At 37.9% G+C, this 19,382-nt stretch overlaps 2 protein-coding genes across 2 annotated transcripts in view; one reads left to right on the plus strand and one right to left on the minus strand.

The window, feature by feature from the left end:
• Positions 1 to 19,382, minus strand: part of GFM1 (G elongation factor mitochondrial 1) — a 48,731-nt gene that overhangs the window by 16,451 nt on the left and 12,898 nt on the right. The window contains exons 9-13 of the mRNA XM_032408356.1: positions 16,529 to 16,666; positions 14,890 to 14,991; positions 13,250 to 13,306; positions 10,004 to 10,141; positions 9,032 to 9,114 (exon numbers count right to left, since the gene is read on the minus strand). Coding sequence (XP_032264247.1) covers positions 9,032 to 9,114; positions 10,004 to 10,141; positions 13,250 to 13,306; positions 14,890 to 14,991; positions 16,529 to 16,666 — 518 coding nt within the window. The remainder of the gene's footprint in view (positions 1 to 9,031; positions 9,115 to 10,003; positions 10,142 to 13,249; positions 13,307 to 14,889; positions 14,992 to 16,528; positions 16,667 to 19,382) is intronic.
• LXN (latexin) lies at positions 2,584 to 9,004 on the plus strand. The gene is made up of 6 exons (XM_032408357.1): positions 2,584 to 2,963; positions 4,292 to 4,354; positions 5,462 to 5,639; positions 5,918 to 6,054; positions 8,371 to 8,433; positions 8,709 to 9,004. The coding sequence occupies exons 1-6, from the start codon at positions 2,835 to 2,837 to the stop codon at positions 8,823 to 8,825; spliced, it is 687 nt and encodes a 228-aa protein (XP_032264248.1). The 5' UTR covers positions 2,584 to 2,834; the 3' UTR covers positions 8,826 to 9,004.

A 19,382-nucleotide genomic window follows, 5' to 3' on the forward strand; every position in this document is an offset into this window, starting at 1 on the left:
ACAGACCAGTAAGTTTCAGGGGCCACGTCTGAGTCATAATCAAGTGGATGCTGAATAATGAAACATGTAGGTGCCAGGCTTGTGCTAAGCAGTTTTTATGGATCGTTTTGTTTGTTCTTTACCACAAACTATGATGTGTGTACTATTTCTATCACCATTTTACAGATGAGAGAGTAACTGGCCAAACATGATGCAGGTAAGTGGCGGAGCCAGGATTTGCACCAAAACCAATGCTCTTCATCAAACATTTTTCTAGAAGGCTAATAAGAACATAAGCTGACGCAACCTGAAAATGATGATTTCACTGGAAAAGCTGTTAGAGGGCGGTACGTGAAGATAGATTTTACAGTCGTTTAGACAAAAGGTAGAAGAACTAAGACATGGCTTGGTAGGCAGCGAACAGGAGTGCTGGAGGTAAAAGGACCCGTGCCCCGGTCATCAGACCACGAGCATGTTGGAAAGGCAATTTCATTTTGAAAAAATATCACCTCTCACGATAAAACTAATGTTAATTAAAATGGTGTTGGGTTGTTGTTGGTTTTTTTTTTTTAGATTTTTAAAATTTATTTAAGAGAGAGAGTGTGAGAGAGCACGAATGGTGGGGAGGGGAAGGGGGAGAAGGAGAAGCAGACTCCCTGCCCAGCGGGGAGCCCCATGTGGGGCTTGCTCCCAGGACCCCAAGATCATGACCTGAGCCCTCGGCAGACACTTAACTGACTGAGCCACCCCGGCACCCCATAACTCTATTGGTTTTATCTCTGTTTTGTAGATTTATTTTGATTTTATAGTTGTACCGAAGTTGCAAGCCACAGACCTTTTTAGTTTTATGTTCATGCAAGTTATATAAAATTATAATAATTTACCTGATCCCAGAGACCCGTAATAATTTTGTTACTTTAAAGGTAACCCATACATTATTCAAATTTGAGGATAACAGACTTTCGACTAACCATTCATAAAGCTTTAGTAGATAAGATTTCAAGGACTCAAGTATAGGAATAAGATTCTCTTAATGCAGTTTACTTAACATCTAGATAGGCAGTTAAATGTTTTAATGTAATAATTATACTTTGAAAAGAATATAAATTAATATGTGTGCTTTTAGTAAATGCCTAATATGTCACAACCTATTAACTAGCTTTGACCTACAGCGATGGTATTCATAAAGCTTCAGTGACTTTATCTAGAAAGCTCACATATTGTATTTCTAACAACTCTAACTGGAAATAACCAGGAGATGTTAACTAGCTATTTGTAAAACTTAAAATTTCATTATCAGCAAAAAGCTCTTTCAGCATCATCAGAAGGTACTCAGCCACTCTTTCCTGGACACTATCAAAGAAACACGTGATTCGAACAATTCACACACACACACACACACACACAATGACAACCAATGAGGTTGGCTGGTACATGAATGACTCACCCTCTCACGCCCAAAAAGAAAAACCTACCTTTTTTTTTTTTTTTTTAAAGAAAAGCCTTAAGGGGAGAAACTAACCCCTTCATCCTCTTACTTGACAGTTGGTTGGCTAATATAACTAGAAAAGACAGAAATGCCTTATTCCTTACATTTTAAAAAAATATACTTACTCCAAATAAAGACTTTATTAGTAAATTAAAAAGGGTATTTGGGGAAGAGAACACATTATAAATACATTTTAAGTTTATTTTTAAAATCACAACACATATGCCCACCCAAAGAACTTTCAAAAATCCATTTTGAGGGAAAAAAAAGTTAAGAAGCTCTATTTTTCCAAGCCAAAGAGCTAAAGGGAAGGTTTGGCCATACAGATAAAAAGGAACCTTAGCTTCCTGATCTAGAGCAAATCCAATGCCTAAATTATAGTCCCTTCAAAGGTAAAACGAGAAGACAATTAAGAAACCTGGAGAATGGAAATGCACTGCCTACTAAAAGTTTGTGCTTGCTTTAAGCAGCTTTAAAAACTCTTGTCTTTGTTAGAAGTTACTTCATGTAGTGCTTGAAGTTCAGTTCTTAAATATGTTTTAACTCTTAAAGTAAAAATTTCAAAGTGATTCAGAAGGTTAGAAGCTTGGTTTTTACAGCAAAACCTCATTTTTCTAAGATTAGTAAAGGGAGAGGGGATGAGGTGTATTTATTTCTCCTGGTCCAAATTACATAATCCTCCAAATTAATGCTATCCTTTGAAGTTTCTCATACCCTGATTTGGGCATTGGTCCAATCCCACAGAAAGGGGCATTAACCAAGCGCGTTTCTGCACCTCACAATGGGAAGGAGAAAGAAGTAACCAACCGACCGACTCACTATCTAGAGCTCCTTTGCACTTTGCCCTGTGCCTGACACTGCGCGGTGTATAAGGAAGGTGTGCTGCAGACTGCAGGTGAAGCAACCAGATTTCTTCCACGGAGAGCAAACTGCAGGCCCCAGAGGCACTCCATAAAGGAAAAAGCCAGAAAGCCCCTCCCTGCACTTCAGTAAAGGTTAATGAAAGGATGGATGAAGTCCCAGCCAACCTAACCCACCGACTCCCTCCCTACACCCCCACCCCCGCCTGCCGGAAAGGCCAGGGCTCACTCCTCGCAGGAACCGGTCGGTAAAGTGGGCGGCAGCAGGGCGGGGCCACAGGAGCAGCCGCGGGAGCCAGCGCCCCTGCGGCAGCTTCCTGATTCGGAAGGAGGGAAGGAGGAAGAGAGGAGGGTGGGAGCCGCGATCCTGCCTACACCCAGCCCGACCTAGGCGTGCCGACTCTTCCGACTCTTCCGTCTCAGCCACCCAGGAGGAGGCTGAACCGGCGGCGCACTGGTACCGTCTAGTCCCTTTCAACGTGAGCAGCCGTAAGCTCCCACCAAGAATGGAAATCCCCCCGACCCACTTCCCAGCCTCCAGGGCAGCCTCGGTGGCGGAGAACTGCATCAACTACCAGCAGGGGACCCCCCACAAGGTGTTTCTGGTGCAGACTATCAAACAAGCCAGCATGGAGGTGAGTCCGGCAGAGGGCAGTGGGGGGAGCCGGCATCTACTTGCTTGCCCTCCACTCCCGAGGGTCTCAGCCTCGTTCTCAGCGCGACTTCCCTTCCACTCCACCCTTGCCTGTTTTGGGACTCGCTGCTGACGTCAGGTCTAGGGAAGTTAACATTTCTGGGGATAGCTGACTCTCCGGGACAGCCAGGGCTGTTTGTTTTTTCTTGGAAAGGCAGAGACATAGACACAGTTTTTAATGGGCACTATTACAAAGAAATGGGAAAATGTTCTAAATGTGGGGCGGCATTTTACCCTTTTCTGAGTGAAACCTGTAGAACCATTCAAAAGAATCTCAAAACTGCTACTACGTTTCTCATCTACTACTCCAATCTGAACCAACAAAACCTCCCGTCTTCCAAACAATACTTCTTTGCCTAAATTTTAGGAACAATCTTTATCAGACCCTTTGACCAAAATGAAGGGGGAAGCAAACAGACAAACTGACAACCAAAGTCAGAGAACAAAAGCATTGTGGGCTGAAGCTCTGCCTTAACTACCCAAACACCAGGGCCACTGACTCCTGTAAAAGATATGCTCCCTCTGGCAAAGGGTTAAATTAAATGCTTAAGGCTACAGCTGTCACTAACCAGGCTTGTTTCCGTTTTACTAAAATGTAAGATTTGAGACTGTGGCTTAGTTATCTGACATAAATTTAACAGTCTGTAAGAGCTGACAGGGAGTAGATGTTACTTCAAAACTGCACCAGATAATTAGGTATACACTCTTAATTATATCTTGATTCAAAAGTGAAATACCTAAACAATTGTCTTACAGTTACAAAATTTGTTAAAGTATCATTTTGCAGGTCTGCTAATGGACAAGTAAAAACAGTACTTAACATCTCTAACCACTTCGCAGTAATCTGCCCCCAAATGGAATTCACCTTCATTGAACAGTGTTTGGAAGGTACAAAGGGCTTTTTGAAAATGTTTTCAAAGGTATATCCTGTTTTTCGTCTTAGAATCAAAAGGTGTTTCACAATTTCTTTTGTAGAGAATTTAGGATCACAGATCCAGAGGTTGAAGTCCTCTAATGATTGAAAGTGAATTATAACCCATTTTATATATGCTTTTATCCCACTCTTCTGTTCTCATCCAAAATAAATCTCATAAAGGACCTCTTGAATTAGATGTTACATACATGGTGACATGCCTTTTTCAAGGTCTAAGGCTTTAATCATTTATCCTCACCAGTCAGCCCTCTGCCCCAACCAAATGAGAGTGTATTTTTCTAACAACGCAAAGAACCGAGTTATTCTTGTAATAACTCACCACATTTTCTTAATAGGATATTCCGGGAAGAGGACACAAGTATTGCCTTAAATTTTCTGTGGAAGAAATTATCCAAAAAGTAAGTGAAATGTCTTTTATTATGAAATAAAATCTGACTCTATAAATATTTTAGATCACCTTTGCTGATCAAGTCATAGGATTAACTTGTATTTTTTTTTTTAAAGTTGTGAAATCCCTGCCTTGAAAAAAAATAATGAACATACAAGGGTCAGATTATACGCTTTTAAAAATATATTGAGATACATGAAGTAACTCTATTGAGCTATTTAGAAGAGACTACACATTTCAGTTCAAATAAATTCCCTTAAAAATGTTATATATTCTTAGGGCACCCTGAACTTATGCCTAATATGACAAATGAAGTAAAATTTACTCTCCAGTCATCATTACTTTCTTAGGTCTGCCTTTCTCATTCTGTTTTTGATTTCTTTCATTTAAAGAAAGCCAGTGCTTTTAGATATTTATGAGCAATAAAATGACCAAATGATACCAACATGTTCAGAGGAATCTTTCAGTAATGGGGCAGGGAAATTTTTAAATATTATATACTTGCCAAATTATTAGTGAGACAAACTTTGAAAAAAAAGGAACTGCAGTCTGTACCATAACCATCTTAAAATTTAAAAAAAAGCTTGCCTTTTGTTGAGCATAATTCAGAAGAAACACAAGGCTAACAAGAGATTTATTAAAAGATTATCTGAGCTAGTAGACAGCCATCTTTCAAAGAAGAACCAATGCTACTATTTTCTAATTTTACATCTAGATACAGATTAATTTATCCGGGCTTGAGAATATTTCTGTTATTTCAGAAGCAGACGGTAGAGTAATAGACTTAAAAAGTAACCAAAGTCCAGAGGTAGTACATAAAGTCAGACTAAAATCTGGCCTTACAAATGGGACACCCCATTAACACTGAAATAATAAAGTTTTAAGATGAAATATAAGATTATGATACTTTATAAGTTATAAAATAAGTTACCTATTTTAGATACCTTCAAGAAAACTATAGGCCACACCCAATTAGATACCTCTGTAATAGACACTCGGAAGTCAAGTTTGAAACACCGTTAGGGGGCCAACACTTTAAATGTTGTATCTCAAGAATGATAATTAGGAATGGATGGCCATTTACATGTAAAGGTATTTTGCAAAATGTTTCAAACAGCAAGTTACACTGAACTGCACAGCTGAAGTACTTTACCCTCTAATGGGACAAGATACTGCACCAGAAGTCAACTTCACATTTGAAGGAGAAATTGGAAAGAACCCAGATAAAGAAGATAACACATTTTATCAAAGACTCAAGTCCATGAAGGAACCACTTGAAGCACAAAATATTCCAGGTATATAAACATGGCATGGAAAACATTTTTTCAACTTTAAGATCAATATTAATTATCTGTGCTCAAAACTATTAGATGTTAACAATATGTTGGAAATACAATGGTTTTTGCAAAAATATTCATTACTAGTCTAATTCAACAAAAAAGGGCCTTACTTAAATTATATTCTGTACACATTTGAAGGAAACAAAAACAGGACTTACAATTTAGATTTCTCAAAGGTTAACACTGTATGTATAATATAATTCCATTTACCATATAAATGTTTCCCTCACCAGACAGTTTTGGAAATGTATCTCCAGAAATGAAGCCAATTCGACACTTAGCCTGGGTTGCCTGTGGTTATATAATATGGCAGAATTCTACCGAAAACACATGGTATAAAATGGTAAAAATTCAAACTGTCAAGCAAGTGGTAAGTGATTTCTATAAAATACACTATTAACGGTTTTATTTTACTGAAAGTATGATAATTCATAATTGGATAAACAGTGCCCCTTTAGTCATTTTATACTTAAAATAGTGAACCTGGTATTTTGAAGGAGAGGTCAGTTCCCAAGGCTAAAAAAGTTGAAGCTGCAGTTTCAAGAGAGTAAAGTATTGAGTTATAAACAATTTGGCATTCCGTTTTTGTGCTCAGCTTAATACAGATTATATCCTTTGGTGATCTAAATTTTGTATTCAAGTTTCTACAGCTATGCGAATTAAACTACCTGTGCTTTTTTTCCTCTATTGAAATGGTGGTGCCAGAGCTACTCAGAGACGGGGCTGGCATTTTTTTGCCCCAAGGATCAGCTAGAACAAATATCTTAGCATCTTTTAATCTTTGTGAAGCTTGCTGTATGTCATTTTCTTTTATAACCCATTTAGTCATAATCTACAACCTCATATCTCACTGCTAGCCTATTCTTTTAAGTCTGATATGACTGTTTAGAACCGCCTCTTTCTGGTCTTTAAAGACATAAAGTCAACTTCACATTTTAGCTTTATTAAGAGGTTAGAAAGAAAAAAAAAAAGGTCAACCATTGATATCTAATGGATATGTAGAAAAACAGTGCAAAGAAACCACAACAAACAGTTTTAGTTCTATCAGAGGAAAAGACTTTCCAAATGACTTGTTTCAGCTTGCTGGAAACAAACTGCAAGCTGGAGCACCTTTACTCCACAGGCTTTGGCAACCACTTATTAGACACCTGCGGGCACTGGAGGGCAGGATACCCAATCACAATAGTTAGAATATGATGCCAATACCTAACATAAATACCATAACAACATTTTAAGAAACAGAGCCCTTTTTTTGTTTTTTAAATTTTTAAGTAGGCTCTGCACCCAGCGTGGAACCCAACACAGGGCTTGAACTCACAACCCTGAGATCAAGACCTGAGCTGAGATCAAGAGTCAGATGCTTAACAGTCTGAGCCACCAGGTATCCCAAAAGAGGATTTTTAAATGCATTTCTGTAGACATCAACTTTGGTTACAAATTCCTATTGGGGTACTGAGGCTCAAATAATCGAGTAACAGGGCCAGATTACAGAGGTTATACAATCATAATCATGGTTTTCAAGGCAAGACTTTGTAGCAAAATATGCTCAAGACAGTGTTAGAAGTTTTATGACAGAAAACTCCTATAACCCTTCATCAAAGTTTTAAAGCATTATTAAAATTTCAGCGGAAAGGTTTACTGCTGTTAACCAAAAGGGCCACAGCAGCTCATGCTGCCCCTCGGAGGCCAGGGCTTGTTGCAACACATTGATTATAAACCTTAAAAAACCTTGTACAGCAAATCTCTGGTGAATGTAGTTTTAAACTATGTGGATGCAGGGGCGCCTGGGTGGCTCAGTTGGTTAAGTAACTGCCTTCGGCTCAGGTCATGATCCTGGAGTCCCTGGATCGAGTCCCACATCGGGCTCCCTGCTCGGCAGGGAGTCTGCTTCTCCCTCTGACCCTCCCCCCTCTCATGTGCTCTCTCTCTCTCTCATTCTCTCTGTCTCAAATAAATAAATAAAATCTTTAAAAAAAAATAAAATAAACTATGTGGATGCAGCAGTTCTGTGGAGCTGGTGGTATAAATACTTTATATGCCCAAAACAATAAGCAGCACAGATGAAAGCTTTAATTGTAAAACCATATAACTACACTCATTATGTTTTCCTACTTTCAGTTTTTAAAAAGAGAATTTCTATTATAAAATTGGTTCCTTTAATGTAAACACTCATTTCAGTAGTTTATCCCTTAAAATGATGCTTTTCTGAAAAATGGAAACATTCAGGAATCTTAAATGACAAACTTTAGTAATGCTCTGAAGCAGCTATCACAACTCAGAACCTAAAAAGGGTACACAACTTTTAGAGTAACAGGTGAAAAAAATCACGATTTTAAAATGTAGTTTGAAAGAAAACTTTTTTATAAGAACATAGTTTTTCTTTTTTGGGGAGGTAGGAAGGGCAGAGGGAGGGAGAGGGAATCTCAAGCAGGCTCCATCTCATGACCCTGAGATCATGACCTGAGCCAAAACCAAGAGTTGGACACTTAACTAACTCAGCCACCCAGGCGCCCCAAGAACACAGTTTTTCTGATCAGGCTAAATAAATTATAACATTCAATTTTTGTTTTTACTTATTAATTGGAAGTATTATCATCTAGTAATGAAAGCTGAATTTTAAAATGAACCTATCATTTTTGCCAAAGATACTAAGTTTCAAACACCAGGTTTTTATTTTTTATGATAGCAAAGAAATGATGACTTCATTGAGTTAGACTACACCATTCTACTTCATGACATTGCATCTCAGGTAAAGTATCATTTACCTTTATTTGATGACACTTTGAAAACTGAGACGTATTTTATAGCCACAATGTATGCCTTATTAATTTTGACTCTAAATCAGAATTCATATAAATTAATATAGACACCAGGTTGAAGTGTATTATACTGGTAGCCATTTAACTTCTTTTTTGCTGTTCTTTGTAAGACTGTTTTGTCACTAACAAAATCTAAACCCAACGTTGTTTTCTTAAATGTTTTCTCAATTTTATCACAGCATTAGTTAGTTTCCTTTACTTGCAGGAGATGATTCCTTGGCGAATGCAAGTTCTCTGGCATCCACAATATGGTACTAAAGTCAAATATAATAGCCGTCTGCCAAAGGAGGCACAGCTGATGAGTGAACATGCTTATCAATGATGTGTGTATGCCGATCTTCATCAATACCTAGTTTATGGGGCCGAGCAAATCCCAAAATGTCACTTTGTATAAATGTCTTCATTACAGTATAGAACGATACAGATTCCCTAATAGACACTATCATGATGTAAAAGTGGTGTGTATATCCCATAATAAAAAGCTTCAATTCCGGCCTCACAGTATGTTTAATTGTGTTGCATACTTACGGGACGGGGGCAGTAATGGTCTCTCTGAAAGCAACTTTTGGCTTTCCTGTGACACAAGGACAGCCATATTCTCTTTCCATCCTCTACAAAGAAGAGGGGAGATAATTTTTTGGTATACTTAAAAAAAATAAACTGAAAGAAGAAAAATCATAAGAATCTTAACTACCTTTGAAGCACTCATTTAAATATGATAAAAAATGATAAATCTTCAATCATTTAAGTATCTTACAAAGTACCTTAAAAAGGTTAGATATATGATATCAAGTAATATAAATGACTTTTAGAGATTTTATATAAATGAATTCTAATTTAGACTGTTTAACTTACACTTACCTCTAATTTATCTATCCACTAAAACTTCACCTTTATTTTATATTATTACATATTCTCTGGAATAAGTTTTCTACTATCTTAACTTCAAAAATATGATCACAACCAGAATTTTTAATCATAAGTCAAATAGCTTTTGTTTTCATTCAGAGATACAGAAGACCTTTCCTAGGGAAAATACAGCCCATCTACTCTTTCTATTATCTAAATTCTAATGATCTTCAAGTACTGACTTGAGAAGAAAACAGGCAAGAAATGGCCTCAAGAGTTGGGCACTGGTGGGCCAACTTCCTCAGCAGGTCTCTCCCTGCAGGTTCTCTCCCTAAGGTTGAGACCAGGATTTGCTTGACCCAACTAACCACTACCTAGGGATGGATGGATGATCTTATTGCAAATACTTGGGAGTCTTGATTCTAGGAGTCTGCAAATGTTTTACAAATAAAAGGATTTAGAAATCAAAAATAATTAATTTGTAAGAGACCGTAACATTTGTAACACAGTATGCCACATCTGGATATAAGCCAGAATGAAGTCTGAAGAACCACTATTAGTTTACAGTCATTAGACTGAGAATTACTGACTTGTAACAAAACACAGACATAAATAAAATGAATTTAAGTTAACTTCCTTGTTATTCATTACCTGAGCATAGATTTCTAGGTGTAATTCTCCCATTCCAGATACAATTGTCTCTTTGCTCTCAGTGTCGAAGTGGACTTTAAATGTGGGATCTTCTCTTGTAAACCTGCCAATACCTTTTGAAAATTTTTCCAGATCATTCTGGAAAAAACAAAGTCATTACACATTTTAGTAAGCATGGTAAGCAATGGGATTGTTGAAAGAACTTTACTAAATGAAATCAAGTACATTAACGGTTAGGAAATAACAATGATCCCCATCTAGTTCCTAGGCCATACATACCCTTTCAATATGTGAGCTTGGACACCACACAATCAAGAGAGCAGGGAATGGTTGGCTGACAGAATTTTCTGTCCACAACAAGATACAAAACAAGAGTCTAAGGCTTAACTATGCCCTTTCCTATTTTATTCTTGGATATACATAGAAACTGTCCATTTGTGGAAAACTATCCATTTGTGGAAAACTTTCTCCAGTGAAGAAAAAGAATCCTTGTTACTCTATTACATTTTAGAAATTCTATACATAATCAAAGGAATCAGCACGTTTACCAAGATTTGATTGTAGATTCAAGCAGGACAGTTAAGACCAAGAGTAAGGCAAATGTCACACTGAGACTTCTCCCTTTCAAAACAACCTGCTTGGATTTGATTGCATGCACCTTTATTCTCCTTAGATATAATTCCATATGTGGTAAGTAGAATTATGGTCCTCTAAGGATAAGCCCTAATACCCCCAAACCCGTGAATATTACTTCATGTGATGAAGGGGATTGTGCAGATACGATTAAATTTATAGACTCTGCGATGGGAAGATTACCATGAAGAATCTGGGTTGGCCCAACGTAATCACATGGGCCTTTAAAAAGGAAGAGGAAAACAGAAGGGTTAAGTTAGAAAGATGGAACAAGGGAAGAAGAGGCAGAAGATATATGAAGCACAAAAGGAGTTAACTGTGTGGTTGACAGCACCGAAGACAAGAGGAGGGGCCAAAGCCTACGAAAATGGACAGCTTCTAGAAGCTAAAAACAGGCCCCAGGTGACAGTCATCAAAGAAATGGGGACCCCAGTCCCAACAGCCACAAGGAGCTGAATTTTGCCAACAATCTGAGTAAGCAAAAATAAAATGTCCCCTAGAGCCTCCAGAAAGGAACAGTCCTGTCAGTCCTGTCAGTATCTTCATTTTAGTCGATTAAGAACTATGTCAGATTTCTAACACTGTAAAATAATACATTTGTGCTACTTTAAGCCACCAAGTGTGTGGTACTTTTTTTTTTTTTTTTTAATATTTTATTTATTTATTTGACAGAGAGACAGCTAGAGGGAACACAAGCAGGGGGAGTGGGAGAGGGAGAAGCAGGCTTCCCGCTGAGCAGAGAGCCCGATGTGGGGCTCGATCCCAGGACCCTCGGATCATGACCCGAGCCGAAGGCAGACGCTTAACGACTGAGCCACCCAGGCGCCCCATGTGTGTGGTACTTTCTATGGCAGCAACAGAAAAAAACGAACACACCCTGAATCACCAGTATTTAACAGTTATCACGTGTGCATGGAACTGTGCTATATACATGTTTTGAATATGTACCTCAAATTCTAACCACAATGCTGCAAGACAGAATTATCCACATTTCACAGGTGAGGAAACTAGGTCTAGAAAGGCTGACTGACCTGCTCAAGGCCACAGAGCTAGTGCATGACAAAGCTGGGACTGAAACCTCAGTTAGTCTATCTCTTAAGTTTTTGCCTTTTCCCTACATTAGCCAGGTACTCCCAACTTACTAGAAGATCATCCCTGCCCCCACTATCGAGATTCACAGCTTTATGCAGTGACTTCATTATTTGATTTAAATTAATTTACTCCAGCAAACAGACAAGCCTGAAACACAAAAAAACCTTTTAGATATTGATGCCTTTGATTTTCCTCCACTGTTGTGAACTATCAAGAGTTAAATATCTTACATAAACTCTGAATTAGGAATGAAGAAGCACAGTATCTTTAACTTCTTTCCCTGATTATTCAGAAGGGAAAAGCAAGCAATTTAGCAAAGCACCTGGAACTGTGGCATTTCGCTGTGTGGTAAGATGCAAGGTTTGCCTTTCCTCAAATTTCTGAGATGGTATGACATAATGTTTCTTGCTCCCTAAACATTCTCTTTTCTATACTGAGAAGGGTCTGGAAAAGCTCATTTCCTCAAAATAGAGGAAGAAGTACCTGTTAATGTATCCACAAGACAATACATCAGAGTATGTTCTCTAAACAGTAGTTCCCAGATGACAAGAGGTCATAAAATATTCACTCGATGCATGAATGAGTCCATTTCAATTTACCATACTAACATGACTGTTATGAATGTCAAAGCAATTTAAGAACTCAAACAATACGGCATTAATACAAACGAATTCTAATGGCAGTAATGAGAGTAAGAACCTATTCAAGGAATTCTGGTTTCATAAAAAGCAAAATGACATCAAATCCAACCATAAAACTATTATATTTGAAACTGAGAAAGGGGTGCCTGGGTGGCTCAGGTGGTTAAGTGTCCGACTCTTGATCTCAGGGTTGTGAGTTCAAGCCCCACATCCACACACAGCATGGAGCCTACTTTAAAAGAAAAAAAAAGTGGAGGGGCACCTGGGTGGCTCAGTCGTTAAGTGTCTGCCTTCGGCTCGGGTCGTGGTCCCAGGGCCCTGGGATTGGCCTCGCATCGGGCTCCCTGCTCAGCGGGGAGCCTGCTTCTCCCCCCTCCTCGTGCTCCCTCTCCCTCTCAAATCAATAAATAAAATCTTTTAGAAAAAGTCTAGTTTGCAGGCTTTCCATGTTATAACCAGACATATACTTCATAACTACCACAAATCCAGAGATGTAATATAATCCATGAGGCAATTAATCTATGTAGTAATCTAATGTACCTCAGTGAGGTTTTACTACAACTTAGGATAAATGTCCCTGTTTCCCCTTTTCCACTCCTTTATGATCTGAACATAGGAAAATATTCTTACCACTTTGGAGCCAATGATATTAGAAAGAGTTAGAAAGCACAGTCTTGTGCCCATTTTAATACCATCAATTTTTTCAGGTATAGTGAGAACTAATTACTACCAAGAGACTGGTAGTTTTAGAAGGTGATCTCAATACCAAAAGAAGAAATAGAGAACGTAAGATTGCTGGTTACCACAAGATACTATGTGCATTGTGCAGAAAGATGAAAAAGAGCTCAAGTTTTTATTTGGATTGAAACCAAACTCCTACCTTGTTAGAAGGCTTCATTGCTATTGAAATGACAGGATCAGGAACATGAATTGACTCCTAAAATATTTTTTAAAAGAACAGAGAAGAATTCAAATACAGTACTGTTTGGGTCAGGGATGGATTACTTTTAATGTGGTACTTACAAAAGAACAGAGGACAAATACTAGTCAACACATTTAGGCTAGACAATATATATCTTGGTCTGTTTTGTATTAAATATATTAATACATTAATAAATGCATACACTTACATGATCTCCTCTCCCAAAATAACAAAAATAAACTGTTTATTAACTGTTGAAGACCCTCAAGTTGATCGACACATTCATTTTAAACATAATCGTAATGAACCCAAATGCCAAGATTTGAGTTCTTATTGGCTAGTGGCGACATGTGCTATTGCTGTCTTTTGATAAGCTATTTAATCAAAATATGCCATGACTGATAAAACAGAGAAAGGACACTAGATTCTTTACACATACGATACCTCATTTAATCAGTCACAACTCTGACAAGCAGTTATTATTATCCCCATTTTACAAATAAAATCATTAAAGTCTTGGAAAGACAAAGTAACTTGGCAGAGGGGAGACTGTAATCAAGGTCTATTTGCTTCAAAGCCTAAGCACCTCCCACAACCTCCAGTCCCTCATACACTAATTACAAGTATTTAGAGAAGGCCTTATCAACAATATCTGTTTATAAACCATGCCCCTTCTCTAGACCCCCAAAGACCTGTATAGATTTTGATTTTTTGTAGTATCTTAAAGCAACATGTAAAACCATAGACATTAGAGAATATCTTATACAGAAAAGCTAAATTGTAAAATTATAAATTCACCACATAATACAGGGACTACTACAGTGCTCATCTGCTAGGATTGGACCAGTTCTTATGTAAATGACCCACTGTAAATTCCTTCACCTCAAATTACCCATCCCCCTATGTACTCATATTCTTGCTTTACTGAAGTCAGGAGAGGGACCACCCTCATGAACAGATGTCATACTGTCGGAGAGCCTATTCTCCTACAGGGGCAAAAAAGGGGAGTGAACGAAGGGGATTCAAAGGCAGGAAGTGCCCAAGCATGCTCTTCCCTTTGGGATCCCTCAGTCATGAAAAGGGACCTCTGAGTTCCACAGGGCAGGCTGTGTGCGCTAAGTCAGACTGTCTAGTTGCACCTTGCCTTCGAGCAAGGTTCCATTCTGTTATCCCTAGTCTACATGTTACAGTTCTCTGGGGGACTGAGGCAAGGGCCCACTCTGGCTGTTAAGTAAGTGGCCGTCCACCAGGATTAGCCTGATTCTGGTGACAGGAATTAGAGAGGAATCGGCAATGGGGAAGAAGATCTCAGAGTAGATGAGTCAGAGCTACACAGTTCAGGTGTATCTAGTGAAGATTTTTCCCTCTATGCTCAATCTTAGAGGACTGTGGAATTATTTTACTAAGAAAAACCAGGTAAGTTAGGTCACACAGCGCGTTTGTCTAACTGACATCCAAAAAGCCACGACAAATCTATACTGATGCCTGTGGCAATAAATGAAAACTGTGACTGTTTTTCTGAAGTACTAAATATACTACATAAAAACAGACTTCTAAAACCCAAGTGCTATAAATAGCTTTGAAATTAAATGACGTACCATAGAAAGGCCACTACTATTTTTGTTTGTGAATGTGTCTCCACTAGCACAGTCAATGCCAAACAATGCACAGATGTCTCCAGCGTACACTTCCTCAACATCCTAAAGAAAGAACACAAAATAATACTTGCAAATAATACAAATCAGGACATGCTAGCTGAAAAGTAATCACACAATGAGCACGTTGTACATAAACGAACATGGCAGAATCTCACCATGAATTCTACAGAGAATGAATTAGCTAGAACAAATGTAATACCAATAATCAACCAAGGCAAGTAGACCTTGAATAGGGCCTTTATTTAAACCACATCTCAACTGACAAGATTTTACTTTGTACGGAAACTCAGAGCTATGGCATCATTAAGTTGGAAGATCTGTAGTACCGACAGAACACAGAGCCGCACACTTCTAAAGTTATTTCTCTGGATTAAAAAGGATATATTATATGTGCTGCCACAGTCCAACAATGAGATCTGTATGACAAAGATGTACAAGGAAAAACTGCAAAGGAAGTTTTGAAAACAAAGGCAGGAGAATTCAGCCCATTGTACTTAAAATAATCTTAATTTCTCACCGTGCAAGCAGTCAAATAAACACAGGAAATCTAAGAACAAAGCACTGGTGCCTCTTAAGCTTCCTAGGTTTTGTCCATTTATACTGACAGTTCATTCATAACAGCTGTGGCTGTGAATGACCAAGTGTGCCTGAGTCTTTAACAGTTCCACAGATGTAAACATCTCATAGCCTCTGGCCCATAGAAACATGTGTGACAATCACTAATCCCTGTATTATGCCCCCTGCTGCCTATCTCACAAAACAGCAATAAGATCCAATTTTGAAAGACTGCTTATTCATCTTCCAGAAGAGACCACAAATTTCTGAATGTCATAAGATTTTGCTCAGACTAATAAACGTCTCTAGGAACATAGAGCTGACTGGGGAAAGAGCGGGAGTGGGAGATAATACCACACGTGTGGCATTTCTACTAAGGCCTAACCCTGAAAGGCCATATAGAAGGCTAGAAGGGATTCAGAGTCAATTCAAAAATTCAAGCCGTAAGCCAAAGTTTATTTCCCAGATATGACCTTGAAAGGTTCTAAATCTTCACATGGATTCTAGCACCAATATGGTCCTTCAGGGGGTGGGGGGGGGGCACTGGTTCTATAACAGGAATAAAAACCTCTAGGTTAAACAGGGCTTTCACATGGGGCCATACTTGCGAAAGTAAATTCACTGAATAATGTGGGACACTGTGTGTGAATTGATTACTCTCAATTACCTTTGAGAACCACAGTTCCACTGTCCCAACACCTGTTATACTCTGTAATGACAGCTCTTGAGAAAGGTGCTGAATCTTGGGTTCTAAGTCAAGGAACTGTCTCTTCTCCTTAACCTTGGCCATTGAGGAAATACAGCTAATCACAAATAGTATATAAAATGTGTCCTTAACATCTGCTAATTTAGCCCATACCAAAGAGCTACATCAAAATTATAGCACATCTAAGTAAAAAGGAAGAAGCTAGTGAAACATTCAAATAAAAGTGATTTTCTTGTGGGGCTCGGGGTACCAAGAAGGTAGATCTATCTCACCTGCATTAGAGAAATTTCTGATCTGCCAGGAAGGACCCATACTTGCCTCCATCATGTCGGCATGCAGGCGAACCAGCCGCTGCACCCGCACTTTCTTTCCTGTCCTCGTGTTATAGATGGTGTCACCCTTCTTCAGCTCTCCTTGATAATTGCGGACATAAGTTAACTGTCCAAATCGCCCAGCCTAGAAGTCAAGATGGGGTAAAGCGGAAAGATGAAAAAGAAACGTAAGAATCAAAATTAAGAGAAAAACATCAGGGTGCCTGGGTGGCTCAGTTGTTAAGCATCTGCCTTTGGCTCAGGTCATGATCCCGGGGTCCTGGGATCGAGCCCCGCATCGGGCTCCTTGCAGAGCAGGAAGCCTGCTTCTCCCTCTCCCTCTGCCTGCCACTCTCCCTGCTTGTGCTCTCTTGTCAAATAAATAAATAAAATCTTTAAAAAAAAGAGAGAAAAACTTCACAACATCCTCCAATCATTCCCTATCAATTTTAGTAGTACACTTTATACACGTTTTGGTTGACGGTCTAAAATACTTAAATACTAGCTTTGAATATATATGAGTTAAATGATTGTTTTTGATCTTTCTGGTACTGCTTCTGATTCCTCTGAAATAAAAATTAGAAAATAATTTTAAATTGTGTATGCAATAAAGAAATATCCTTTTGCCTTCTATTATTATTTCATAAGTTTGGTTTAATACAATTAAGATATAAAACACAAATAAATTATAATTATTGGAAAGACAACAAAAATATAATTAGAAATGGTAAGAATGTACATCTAAAAAAAAAAAACCTTTGATAAGCACCTGGAAAGCTATATAAATAAGCACTCTTTAAGGTAACTGAATATAAAATAAATAACCAAGGATCAATTCCTCCTCAATACTAACACTAACCAACTGGGTATGTTTTAAAAGTTGCCAATTCTTCCCATATTAATTTATAGGTTTAACACAATAGCAATAAAAATCCCAAGAGGAATTTTTAATGATTAATGATTTTAAAGTTCATTTAGAAGAATGGATAAAAATAGAAATTTCTGAATTATTATGGCAATGAGAAGAAGCTAACCATGACTGATATAAAAACATTAAATACTCGAAACTTAAAAAGTAAAGAAGTAGCACAAATTAAACTGAATAGCACACAGAGTAAAAAAATATCTAAAATGCAGAATACATTTGTCAACAGACAATGCTGACAAAAGACATGACAATGAAAAAGTACAGCATTGTTCAAAAACTGGGAGCTGGACAACTGGTCCTCTATTTGGAGGCAGAGGAGATACATTTAGAGTCCACCTCACAGCACACAGCAAAACAAATTCCAGCTGGATTAACAATGAAAAAAAAAACCATCATAGAAAAAGTCGAAAACATTTATGAAATATATATAAAGAAGAGGATTTCTAAGGTTAAAAAATGAGAGAACTAAAAAAGACTGATACATTTGACTATAAATTTAAACTGTTGATTGTTTTAAAAAATAAGATTAGAGAAAGATCATTTAAATAAATAAACACTTTGACACTAATTTTTAAAATAAGAAATGAGACATTTGCAAAAAAGGAATTATAACTGCATAATCAATATATGGAAAAATGTTCTCTACCATTAGGAATTAAAGCAAGGTATAAAATAACATTTACAAAAAAGGAACTAAAGCAAGAATTATTAACTTTCACTTATAAAACTGGTAGTAATTTTTAAATAATACTCAATGCTGATAAAGATTCATTGAAATAATTTAATACATTAACTCTGAGAGTATGAAAGAAATCTGGCAATAAACCCATTAAATATTAAAACATTCTATTCCTTTAATTCAGTAATCACCATTCCAGGAATCCTAAGAAGATATTCCTAAATGTATACTTTTAAAAGCTTTACCCATAAAAATTGTCACCACAATGTTATTTGTACTTTTTAACTTAAAATTACGTTTTTTAGGGCGCCTGGGTGGCTCAGTTGGTTAAGCGACTGCCTTCGGCTCAGGTCATGATCCTGGAGTCCCGGGATCGAGTCCCGCATCGGGCTCCCTGCTCGGCAGGGAGTCTGCTTCTCCCTCTGACCCTCCCTCCTCTCATGTGCTCTCTCTCTCTCAAATAAATAAAATCTTTAAAAAAATAAAAAATAAAAATAAAAAAATAAAATAAAATTACATTTTTTAGAATAAGTATATTGTAAAAATTTTTAAATAAAAACTAAAAGCCCCCAAAATATAATCCCATCCCAGAAATAACCACTTTTTTTTTTTAAAGATTTTATTTATTTGATAGAGACAGCGAGAGAGGGAACACAAGCAGGGGGAGTGGGAGAGGGAGAAGCAGGCTTCCCGCAGAGCAGGGAGCCTGATGTGGGGCTCGATCCCAGGACCCTGGGATCATGACCTGAGCCGAAGGCAGACGCTTAATGACTGAGCCACCCAGGCGCCCCAGAAATAACCACTTTTAACACTTCTAACTTAGCCACCTTCTTTCCCCCTTAAAATAGTATGAACAGCAGCAACAACAACCTAACAAAAAATACTCCCAGGTACCCAAATCTTGATTTCTAATACCATTCTCGGTTAAAAGGAATGGAACCAAGGCACCTAGAGAAGTGACTGGTTCTAGGTTCTAGCGTGGAGGATCCTGCAGTGCCACAAAGTCAGGAAGGATTCAAAAGAACCAAACATTGCAGAATGTCAAAAGGACCCAGGAGCAACTAAAAGAGCTCCAATGGCCAAACCTGGCCAACCTGCACAACAAAATAAATAACGTACTACTCATTGTAACAAAATAAATATCCATGAGGCCAGGCTGATATAAAGAAATGACTGAATAAAAAGATAAATGGGGGAGAGAAGACAACTCTCCCATATAGAAGAATCCCAAATAACTGAATAGTAGATACTGCT

Source organism: Phoca vitulina, unplaced genomic scaffold (assembly GCF_004348235.1).
Source record: "Phoca vitulina isolate PV1807 unplaced genomic scaffold, GSC_HSeal_1.0 scaffold10, whole genome shotgun sequence".
NCBI lineage: Eukaryota > Metazoa > Chordata > Mammalia > Carnivora > Phocidae > Phoca > Phoca vitulina.

Bases quoted from the DNA above. Each gene is read 5' to 3' on its own strand.
- LXN (XM_032408357.1), top strand. From the start codon at position 2,835: ATGGAAATCCCCCCGACCCACTTCCCAGCCTCCAGGGCAGCCTCGGTG. The intron at 4,355-5,461 runs GTAAGTGAAATG...TGTTTCAAACAG, and splicing joins TGGAAGAAATTATCCAAAAA to CAAGTTACACTGAACTGCAC. The intron at 5,640-5,917 runs GTATATAAACAT...TTCCCTCACCAG, and splicing joins TGAAGCACAAAATATTCCAG to ACAGTTTTGGAAATGTATCT.